Raw genomic sequence first — 12651 nt, 5'->3', positions numbered from 1 at the left:
AGAGCCCAAATGTCCATGGATGGATGAATGGATAAAGAAGATGTAGTATATATATACAATAGAGTATTACTTGGCGACCAAAAAGAATGAAATCTTGTCATTTGCAACTACATGGATGGAACTGGAGGGCATTATGCTAAGTGAAACTAGAGAAAGACAAAAAACATATGACTTCACTCATATGAAGACTTTAAGAGACAAAACAGATGAATATAAGGGAAGGGGAACAAAAATAATATAAAAACAGGGAGGGGGGACAAAACAGAAGAGACTCATAAATATGGAGAACAAACTGAGGGTTACGGGAGGGGTGTGGAAGGGGGGATGGGCTAAATGGGTAAGGGGCACTAAGGAATCTACTCCTGAAATCATTGTTGCACTAGATGCTAATCTGGTTGTAAATTAAAAAAATAATAATAAGACAAGTTAAAATTAAAAAAAAAACAAAAAAATCTGTTCATATTTGAAAATAAATAAAAAGGAAGTAGTGTCTGACTTTTCCTCTACCCACCCATGCATAAGTGGGTAGGTACCCAAACCATTCGTGTTGAGTGTCTTTTCATTATAAAAATTTTTTTGGCTGTGCTTCTGAAAATTCGTACCTTCCAACTGATAATACCAAATTAAACGTAATGAACAACAACTTCAAAAAGATATGTTCTCCAGAATGTGGGGATCTCAGGAGTGCTTGAATTGCCGGTGGAGGTGTTGAGAAAGATTCTCCTTCAACAGCCCCAAAAGCAAAGTGGAGAATGTTATTTGAAGAATGCAAAATGGCAGTCATTTTGGGATACAGTTTGGTAGTTTCTTTTACACACATTTTCCATATGACCCAGCTGTCCCACTCCTAGGAATTTAATGAAGTCAATTGAACATTTGTATTTCCACAAAAAACCCTCTATGCAAATGTTTATAGTAGTTTTACTTATAATCACTGAAAATGTGGAAATAACCCAGATGTCTTTCTGCAGATTAATGGATTTTTAAACAAATAACTATGGTGCATGCATAAGATGCAGTACTACTAAGCAAGGAAAGAGGATTGAACCATTGATTCATGAAACATGGATGAATCTTATATGCATTTTGTTAACAAAGCCAGACCAAAAAGGTAAGGCACTATATGATTCCATTTACAGGACATTCTGGAAAAAGGAAAACAGAGAAGGAATACAGATCAATGGTTGCCAGAGGAGGAGGACAGAGCTGGAGTTCAAAGAGACAACACTAAGGAATATGGGGATGACAGAACTGTTCTGTTGGGTAATGTGGTAGCAGATACAGGACTCCTGGCCTTTGTCAAACCCATAGAAGCATACATCTCAAAGAGTGTGTGCAAATTTAAAACTAAATTTGCTCTTATATGTTTTAGAAATCACAATCATGGGTTCATGGTCTTCCCCTTCTCTAAATCAATTTTTTAAAGGACTTTTTAAACAAAGTTTGAAATTGGCAGCAATAATGTCAAAGTCATTAATTAGAATATTTTAAAAATATATGTATTAGTTCTATATGTGAAGATTCCCAAATTCAAATACTCTATGCTAAGCTCAGCAAATTAGACATGATCTGTATTATGCATCCAGCACTGCTTTAAGTTTTGTACTTTTTATACAACTATATTTATGAAATTTCTTTAATACCAAAACTTACATTATAAATATTACTGTTTCTGAGAGACTATCCTTTTTGGTCTTTACTAAAAGTTCTTCTTATAGTACATTTTTTAAAAAAAGAGGTTTCTTTGGATTGCAATCCCTATGGCACAGTCTTCACTAAGACTGCATAAGAGATAAGATGCTACTCCTCCAAGGACTGGGATCTAGCATCAATCTTTAGAATATTACATTTTAATGGGACAGAATAATACCATTCTCCAGCACTCAAACCACTGATGAAACATTCACTTTCACTGCTCTCAAATCATCATCTCAAAAAACTTACAGAAGATGAAGAAAGTTCACTCTTGAGATTTCACACCATTATAAACAGAACACTCTCTTCCTTTGAAAAGCCATAACTACCCTGTGGGCCACTGTTTTTCTTCTGATAATCTCCATCCAAGTGTCCAAATGTACCTACCTGACGATTCAGGTATGCTTTCCATGGAAGATATGCTGGAGTCATAACATGTAGCAGACTCTATCCCACTTTCATGAACAGATTCCTGCAGTCCATACTTCTTGACTGTTATAAGATCAACTTGATCCTGGGAATTTCCAAAAGAGAAGATGACATTTCAGTTTGGAGAAAGAGATATATAAACAATAGGAAACACTGGCAGAACACAAACTTGGATGCATTTCACATCACAATTTCCAACATTGCTTCTATCAATTAAATACCTAAACAAAACCATCATTAAACATGTTCTTGAAAAACACTGCTGGAAGGTAATAACGAGGAGAGATTATGGGTGCAACGTGCTATACATTGTCAAAACTGAGAAAATAAACACAGTACAGATGTGCTTAAAGCACAAGCATAAGAGAAATGTGTGCCATCAAAGGCCATGGCAAAAAAAATACACACCTCTCAGAGGTGTTGGTAGGATGCTGATGTGACTGTGGGAGAAGGGCACCACCACCACTAGCAGGGCCATTTCTCCAGAGGTCCTGCACATACAGCCTGTACTGACTGCAAGGAAAGGTCAGTTGAGGCTGATTAACGACTACTTCTAATCTGCATTTAAGCCATGAAGTAGGCTTAAATGCACATTACACTTGGAAGTATTATTAGCAAAAGCATCTTTACTCTGTGTACTAGTAGCACAGAGATGGAAATGGCCCTGGAGAGCTTCTAGTGAAACCTCCCCATTTGATAGTGTCAAAGAAGAGAAGGTCATACAGCAAGTTAGTAGCAGAGTGAGAGGTAGAATCCAATGACTCCTTGGCACAAGAACAGACACTCAGATCAGTGGAACAGAATAGAGAACCCAGAAATGGACCCACAAACGTATGGCCAACTAATCTTTGACAAAGCAGGAATGAATATCCAATGGAATAAAGACAGTCTCTTCAGCAAGTGGTGCTGGGAAAACTGGACAGCGACATGCAGAAGAATGAACCTGGACCACTTTCTTACACCAGACACAAAAATAAACTAAAAATGGATGAAAGGCCTCAATGTAAGACAAGAAGCCATCAAAATCCTCGAGGAGAAAGCAGGCAAGAACCTCTTTGACCTGGGCCTCAGCAACTTCTTACTCAACACGTCTCCAGAGGCAAGGGAAACCAAAGCAAAAATGAACTACTGGGACCTCACCAAAATAAGAAATTTCAGCACAGCAAAGGAAATAATCAGCAAAACTTTTAAAAGGCAACCAATGGAATGGGAGATGATATTTGCAAATGACATATCAGATAAAGGGTTAGTATCCAAAATGTACAAAGAACTCATCAAACTCAACACCCCAAAAAACAAAGAATCCAGTGAAGAAATGGGCAAAGACATGAATAGACACTTCTCCAAAGAAGACATCCAGGTGGCCAACCAACACATGAAAAAATGCTCAACATCACTCCTCTTCAGGGAAATACAAATCAAAACCACAATGAGATACCACCTGACACCTGTCAGAATGGCTAACATTAACAACTCAGGCAACAAAAGATGTTGGCGAGGATGCAGAGAAAGAGGATCTCTTTTGCATTGTTGGTGGGAATGCAAGCTGGTGCAGCCACCCTGGAAAACAGTATGGAGGTTCCTTCAAAAAGTTAAAAGTAGAACTACCCTACAACCCAGCAATTGCACTACTAGGTATTTATTCAAGGGATACAGGTGTGCTGTTTCAAAAGGAGACATGCACCCCAATGTTTATAGCAGCACTATCGACAATAGCCAAAGTATGGAAAGAGCCCAAATGTCCATCGATGGATAAATGGAGAAAGAAGATGGGGTGTGTGTGTGTGTATATATAGATATTTAGATAGATAGATATATAATGGAGTATTTCTCGGCAATCAAAAAGAATGAAATCTTGCCATTTGCAGCTACGTGGATGGAACTGGAGGGTATTGTGCTAAGTGAAATTAGTCAGAGAAAGACAAGTATCATATGACTTCACTCATATGAGGACTGCACTCATATAAAACATGAACATAAGGGAAGGGAAGCAAAAATAATATGAAAACAAGGAGGGGGACAAAACAGAAGAGACTCAAATATGGAGAACAAGCAGAGGGTTGCTGGAGGGGTTGTGGGAGGGGGGATGGGCTAAATGGGTAAGGGGCATTAAGGAATCTACTCCTGAAATCATTGTTGCACTATATGCTAACTAACTTGGATGTAAATTTATAAAGTAATTAATTAAATTGAAAAAAAAGAAAGAGTAAAGTGGGAAGAATCACTTTTCCCAACTTTAAGACTTATTATATGGTTATAGTAACTGAGATGGTGTGGTTATTGGTAGAGGAAAGGCACACAAATCAATGAAACAGAATAGAGAACCCAGAAATAGACCCTCACAAATATACCCAAATTGATTTTTGACCAAGACGCAGAAGTAATTCCATGGAGTAAGGATGGACTTCCAAGGAACCACTGGAGCAACTGGACATCCATAGGCCAAAAAATGAACCTTGACCAAAGTCTGACACCTTATACAAAAATTAACTCACAGTGGATCATAGGCATAAATGTAAAACTCTTAGGAAAAAAAAAATAGAAGAGAAATCTCTCAGGACCTAGGGCCAGGCAAAAAAGCTCATACATATGACACAAAAACATGATCCATACAAGGACACATTGATAAATCAGACTTCATTAGAATTAAAAGCTTTTGCTTTCTGAAAGACTGTGTTAAGTAAGGGGATAAAAACGCAAGCTACAGTCTGGTAGAAAATAGTAACAAGCCACATACCTGAGAAAGGACAGGTATCTTGAACATATAAAGAACATGATAAATTGTCTTCTGTAGCTGCCCCAGTGTGCCTGTCCATCACACGCCCACTCGTGCGAGAACGTGGATTAAAGCCTCGCTTCACTGTGCTCCAAGTCCCTGCGTCCCTCCTTTGATTGTGTCGATGGGCTTATTTCTAACAGGAGGAAAGTCTTATCTCCAGCGGAAGCACAACACTGATTCCATTGAACTGGAAGTTAAGACTGCTGCCCGGCCGCTTTGGGCATTATTTGGAGGGCATTATCCTAAGTGACATTAGTCAGAGAAAGACAAAAAGCATATGACTTCACTCATATGAGGACTTTAAGAGACAAAACAGATGAACATAAGGGAAGGGAAACAAAAATAATATAAAAACAGGGAGGGGGACAAAACAGAAGAGACTCATAAATATGGAGAAAAAACTGAGGGCTACTAGAGGCGTTGTGGGAGGGGGGATGGGCTAAATGGGTAAGAGGCACTAAGGAATCTACTCCTGAAATCACTGTTGCACTATATGCTAATTTGAATGTAAATTTAAAAAAATAAAAAATTAAATTAAAAAAATAAAGGGAATATAAGACCCACCTCAAAAAAAATTAAAGAAAAAGGAGGATCTTTTCCCAATACTTTGTTCTATAATTTAAAAAACCACGTCCCTGTAGTAGGTTGATAATGGCCCCCAAAGATATCAAGATCCTAGTCCTCGAAACTTGTAAATGTAATCTTATTTGGAAATATAGTCTTTGCATATGTAATCAAGTTAAAATGAGATTATACTAGATTAGAGAAGACCCTAAATCCAGTTTTACTGGTATCCCTATAAGAAGAGGACATTTGCACAGGAGTTTCTCAAAACACTTGGAAACTAAAAAACACATGCTAATTAAACACCACACTTCGAAATAATCATAAAGAAAATCTCAAAGAAAATGAAAGAAGTACATTGAGCTGAATGCAAGATATGAAAACTTGTGGGGCTTAGCTGGAGCACTTAGAGGGAAATGTATAGCGCTGATCGCACATGTTGGAAATGACAAAGAGTTTCAGTAATCTAAGCTCCTACCTAAAGAACCTAGAAAAAGAAGAGCAAAATAAACCCAAATCAAATAGAAAGAAGGAAATTATATAAGAGCAGAGATCAATGAAATTGAAAATAGACAAGAAAATCAATGAAACAAAGAGCTTGAGCTTTGAAAGTTCAATAAAATTGATAACTCTCTACCAAGACTATTAAAATTAAAAAGAGGACACAAATAACCTATATCAAGAAGGAAACAGAGGCTATCACTACAGGCCAAGCAGTCATCAATATGATAATAAGAGAATACTATAAACAATTGTACACACAAATTTCACGACTTAGATGAAATGGACCAATTTCTCAAAAAACACAAACCACTATGTTCATCCAATATGAAATAAATAATTTGAGTAGTCCTTTATTAAAGTAATTGAATTTGTAATGAAAAACTTCCCCCAAAAGAAATCTGGAAGCCCAGATGGTTGCACTGGAGAATTATAACCATTTAAAGAAGAATTAATACTAGGGCACCTGGGTGACCCGGTTGGTTACACATCTGACTTTTGATCTCAGTTCAGGTCATGGTGATCTCAAGGTTCCTGATATTGATCCCCACAACAGGCTCTAGGCTGAACAGCACGGAGCCTGCTTGGGATTCTCTCTCTCCTTCTCTCTCTGCCCCTCCCTTGCTTGCACATTCTCTCTCTCTCTCTCTAAATAAATAAATAAATAAACTTTAAAAAATTTAAAAACAAGAATCCAATGACTCCAAACCCAGCGCTCTTTTAAGCCATTTCCTGCTTTAAGCTGCATACATTATATTCCTATTTTAGTGATCCACTTCAACTTCCTTAACAACTGGGTCCTTTTTGAAGAGTCTGCAGCCCACTGCTCATATGAAATGTAAGTGCCTAGGTTAGCAGTGGAATCTTTTACATCCCTGCTGAAAATTTTAGTGTTTGGGTTTTTTTGTTTTGTTTTGTTTTGTTATTTGGTTGTTGTTGTTGTTGTTGTTTTTGTACTGGATTAAGACAGAGTTCTATGCCAATTTTTCTATAAGGAACCTGCTTGTTGAAACACACTGATCCAGATCAAATCCCAGCATTTGAAATTCAGGAAATTGTACAACCTCCCTGTTCAAGGGCAGTGTGTTTTGTACTCCTTAAGATAAGCAATATGTTGCTGGGGATGTGACAATCTTTTCAATATTTAGAAAGATATGCTGGTGGGTGGTATTCACTGAGATGCGATATGACCTTTCTTTCCCTGTCCTCTTCCTCCTGCTTTTCATCACAGTCATTTATCAATTTAATCACTAGCTTTCTGCTTCCTGGACGAGTTTCAATAGAAATGTAGACACTTGGGTGTTGATTAAGATGTCCATTTTTGTGTGTTCATATATTTTATTTAGTCTATCAATATAAAGTCACTAAACTCAAACTTAAAATGACAGAATCATGTTCAGCAATGGTAACTGGACTGGAAAAAAACAAAGCAAAAAACGATTTTAGAAGCAAAAAGATACCAGTGAAGGGGAGCAGATGTGTCACCTGTAGTAAGCTGTGGCAACTGTAGGGCTCATTTGATTGTTTCCCATCTCTTAAGAGTCCCTGTCCTTTGTTGCCTGATGTACACTATCCTGAAAACTGTTATTTCATACATTTTGTCATTTGGGGCAGGTACGTTAAATCTGGTCCCAAGCACTCTATCTTCATTAGAAGAAGAAGTTTTTCAATTCCATGGAATACTATACAGTTATTGAAATAATTATAATTAGGATTAGAGAAAGATGAAACAGGGTTACAAGTGAAAGCCAAAGCTGTGGAGTAGCATGTAAACTATCATTATCAACTAAGTGAAAAACACATATGCTGGTATACTAAGACTGAATGGGAATAAGCAAAGTAAATAGCAATTGTGCCATGGTGGTGGGATTATGGGTTTCTTTAAAAAATGTACCTTTAAATGCTATAATTACTTAGGTTTTATAAGTTTTATAAAGTGAGAATTTTTAAATCCAGCTTTCCTCAAAACGCACTAAGTTCCTCAAAACACAGTAAGTCGAAGGACTCTGGATTGTTCACACATTACACACTGCAGGCCCTGGGTAAATAGCTGTTGACTGACTGATGAGGCAAGGCTGTCAACTGCATAGATGCCAGACTGATAGCCAGAGCTATATGGATGTCTTGGCCTCTTTTCCTAGCATAATTGCAATTAGTTTGCGTGTAAACAGAACACTGCTCTGTTTAAATTAGCCTTTTTCTATGTAATTTCCTCCATTTCATACTTTCTTGAACAGAGTGTTAGGTTAAGCAGAGGTATTGTGTTCAGAAAGTTTTACCTACGTACAAGTAGCTTGTTATCCTTCAAGGTTCTTCTGACTCATCTAAGAATTAAATTTACATCAGACAGATTAACAGGAGAAAATTAAACACGGATATATCTTACATACATACATAGGAGAGACCCAGGAAAACTGAGTGATTCCCCAAGATGACTGAAGCCATCATCTTAAATACCATCTCCAGCTAAAGACAAAAGAAGATGCTGGGACTGGGGGAGTCAGTTATAGGAGGTGAGCAGGAAAAGCACAGTAATAAGGGTACGAGTCTTGTGCAGATCTAAATGGTCATTTGCTCCATTGATGAGTTTCTAGTGATTTAGACTCTTCCTCCTCTTCCTGGTACAAGGAGGGAGACACCCTTACAAATGGAGATTTTCCTTATAAATGTAAATGTCTCTTACAAAAGGGTAACTTCTACTCAATTTTCTGAGCTTCTCCTGTGCTTGCGCTTTCTTAAAAATATTCAGCCTAAAATAATCCTTATGCCAGAGACATATTTTGGAATGGTAAATTCTCCTCCCCTACAATGAGCAATAGTTGGAAAATGCAGTCCAAAATCAGCACTTTATATTTAAAATATGTGCTCACAGTATCTCCCGTGTTACAGAAAAGCTTAAATAGTAAAATGACTTGCTGTCTGCATAGTCCCAGAAACACACAAATCCTTTCAGACAAAATCACATACAGGCCTGAAAACCAAAGTGAGAGTCCACCCATCCAGCTTATCTATACTGCTCTTGGAATCCCATTACTGTACATTTGAAGAATGCTATAAAAATAATACAGTGCTGTGACATACAATATTCGTTTGTGCATCTAATATTTATAAGTTCCTACTACGTGTGGTAAGCCTTGTTCAAGATATTTGGGGATATGCTGATAAACAAGACAGTCCTGCTTTCATAGAAGCTTCATTCTATTGCAGGGATACAAAAAATACACTGATAAATGAGGTTCCTTTGAACATTCCTTCGTCACATTCAGATGAGAAAGCCTGGCAGATGACCACTCCTCTTTTACTGATGGGGAGATGGAGACTTTCCATGGGAAAATAACTTTCTCCAGGTCACAAAATTGGTACATGGCAGAATCAATCAGGAATTGACCCTTATCTTCTGAAGCCTAGGCCATTTTTCTCTCTGCAGCACAACCACCACTGCAGTGATCCAGCCAAGAAGCTGTGCCATGGGCACCCATGGAGTGGCAGGTAAGGTGGAACACCATCCACAGGGAAGGCTTTCTGGTAGGCTTTTTCTGTTGTATGCCTTTTTTCTTGAAGTTTGACCTTATCTGCCAGACTACAGTTTTAGATCACTGAGAGCAGGTCCAGATTTCATATTTCTATTAATGTGCATCCCTAAGATTCTCTCTAATAAATATTTATATTAATGTGCATCCCTAAGATTCTCTCTACTAACATCTGGTGAATGGATAAATGAACGACACATTCAGTGGCTTAGGAAAAAGATGGGGACAATCTAGGCTAATTAGGAGCTGGATGCTGCCCATGATGGGATGATGCAGTCTCATGAGCCTACTCACATTATTTTTGAAATGTACTCACAAGTCTAAAAGATCTTGAGCAATGGCATAGAGCTTAGCTTATTTTTTAAAGGTACTACAAGGACCATCCTAAGTGCTGGGGGCCAAGGGCAGGCTGCCCCAAGATGGGCCACCTTGACATGAAGACTATTTTGAGTTAAAAAGCAATCAAAATCCAGCAGATTCAGGAAAAACTCTTTACCTTCTGGACAACTGCTTAAAAAAATTAGATAGAGGCCCTGGTCCAGAAAGAGCTATCTCCATAGATAACTACAGTATACCATGAGCTAGGGATGGGGTATAGGGAGGAACCTAGCAATGCCTGTTTGATCAAAGTCCTCTGTGTGTCCCATTGTTTCTGAGTGGCCCAGAAAATATTTGTTTACCAAACATTTACTCTTTTTCATTCTTCTTAAGGATTTCATTCCTTCCCTTTGAAGTCCCAGATCCCCACCCCCTTTTTCTTAGTTCAGATGACATATATAATGACATATATACCTCATTTTGCTTGACTTCTTTGAAGTTTCCATGTCTATGTGGGTTCCCTGTATGTACATTCATAAATTTGATTCTCTTCCATTAATCTGTCTCATTTTGATTTGATTCTTAGTGTGGTTAGAAGGACCCTGAAGGGGACAAGACCTTATGGCTCCCCAACACAAGTACGGTGGTTGCTGGCTCCCAATAAGAAATGGCTACAAAATGGCAGCTGTGGAACACCACTCAAGTGCTATGCCTAGATGGGATACTTCTCAAAATTAAAGTCTTTTTTTATGTTGGCAACATACATTAACTAAAGAATCAATGTTACAAGGATAAGGATCCATCCATTTGCCCTACGGCTCTCTTATGTACGTACATCTGAGGCAGGAGCAGCAGGTTCAGCACACAGGGATTCCATTCTAGAAATTCTTATTTGGCCTTGAACACTTCTATAAAGAGATGAAAAGAGAAATGGTATGCACATCTTATTTTCCATTTAAATCTAAATTTTCTATTACACAGTAAAAATAAGGTTCAAAACAGAACAAATATCTATTTTTCTTAATATATAACATCATCAATCTTTGAGGTGCTGTTATTCCTACAGAGAAAGTTGCTCTGCACAGTATCTACAAAATAAATCATCTGGACCCTCATTAGAATGAAGTTTGTTTCAGGTTTCAATGCCTCTGGTTAACAGTGGTGAGCAAAGCAAGCTAAAAAACAAAACAAAACAAAACAAAACCCGCCAATGTGTATGAGTGAATCTTAATTTTTAAACCAACTGCAATTACAAAAAGAAATGCCTTCAGGCCAAATTTAATTTTGTTTCCTGTAATTAGAGAAACTCTGCATTCTTTGGCTCATTAAAAATTCATTTCTGTCAAAATTAGAATTTCAATGCCCAAGGTGAGAATGCAGCTTCCTGGCACTGAAGTCTAAGTACTAGTTTATTTTTTAACAAATGAGTGGACGGGAGAGAGAAGGGGAGGGGGAGGACAGAATATGAGTGAATGAGAATCTGGGTTTTAATATTGAAATTACTTTTTCAGCCTTAAAAATTTCCTGAGGATCTGTTATAGAAATGTATTTTGTTTTCAAGAGTTTTTCTTTTACAGGCTCCATCACTCCACAAAATGAGAAACTGGAGTCTGATAACAGATATGATAAAAAGCATGTCCTTAGAAAAGCAATGCAATGACAAAATGGTACCTGTGAAGCCCTCTCAATTTATTCAAAAGACAAGAAATTAACAGAATAACTGGATTTTTCTGTAAGGTTTCAAAAAGTCAATACTGATCCAATGGCTAAAATTTTTCCACTCATATTTCACAGACCCAGCAAAAAAATCAATTTACTTACATCATTTATTTTTAATGGTAGAAAACTAAGAAAAGTTTGAAAAAATTATATTTTGGATATCAAAATATATACCATTTAGGAAGTATTGATTTAAATTGCATAAAACAACTACTTAATGAGTAAATTCAGTCATATGATGGGGCTATAAAATACTTACTATCTATTTCTTAATGGCTTGACTTTCAGCATCAAGTCACATAGAGTTACTTACAAATTTGCCCTGACATCATTTAAAAATAAAATTCCTAGAAGATTATCATCTATATTTTTAATTTTTTTCAGTCTTTGACCAAATTTATAAGCCAGTTTACTCTAACTGAATGTTTTCTTTGTAACTGTGGGTACTTCTTCAAGGTTGTTCACTTTCTGCTCTTTATTTATATTATCTCCTTGCACACTGCATTTTGTCTCTTGGCTTCAACTAGGAGCAACTCTGACATCTGCATCTCAAGATATCTCCCTTAGATATAGACCCAAATATCCAACTGCCTTTAGGACATGCAGTCTGGATGTCTAACATTAGACACCTTAACCCCAGGTGGTCCAATTAGACTAGTCTTCCTCTTCCTCATCCTCCTTCTTCTCCTCCAGTGTCTCCTCTATTGGTGACAATAGCCACCCTCTAGAAGTCACTCAAGACTAAAACCTCCAGTCATCTTTGACTCATTCTCTGTCTTCTGTATGAAAGTTTGTTACTAACTTTCTGTCCACTTTTTCTACTTGGCAATTTCTTGAAGGCAGTGCACATACATTGAACCTCTTGCATTCTTAGCACCTAGCACAATGCAGAGCACTTACTAGGTGCTTCATGAATATTTTCTGAGTGAATAAAGAAATAAACAATCTGAGTAGCGAACTCAGTTGAAATATTTGCACATTCCCCACCCCAGATCTGCTTGGCTTGAAGCAATTACTTTCAAGAACAAACTGAGGCTTCCATCTGTTCCTTAAAAGCAATTAAAGGCCACTATATTGGCTTCTAAATAGTATCTTTTTTAATTTTGAGAGAGTGAT

General features: G+C 37.4%; 1 protein-coding gene across 6 annotated transcripts in view; it reads right to left on the bottom strand.

Moving 5' to 3' along the window:
- The window catches only part of PASD1 (PAS domain containing repressor 1), a 118053-nt gene that overhangs the window by 13108 nt on the left and 92294 nt on the right, over window positions 1–12651 (bottom strand). For all 6 annotated transcript variants that reach the window (XM_045050873.1, XM_045050874.1, XM_045050875.1 and 3 more), the window contains 2 exons: window positions 10652–10724; window positions 2083–2209 (listed from right to left, as the gene is read on the bottom strand). In XM_045050873.1, coding sequence (XP_044906808.1) covers window positions 2083–2209; window positions 10652–10724 — 200 coding nt within the window. The remainder of the gene's footprint in view (window positions 1–2082; window positions 2210–10651; window positions 10725–12651) is intronic.

This window comes from Felis catus, chromosome X (assembly GCF_018350175.1).
Source record: "Felis catus isolate Fca126 chromosome X, F.catus_Fca126_mat1.0, whole genome shotgun sequence".
Lineage (NCBI taxonomy): Eukaryota > Metazoa > Chordata > Mammalia > Carnivora > Felidae > Felis > Felis catus.
Note: the sequence above shows the minus strand (reverse complement) of the source record. Positions and strands in the feature narration are given on the sequence as shown.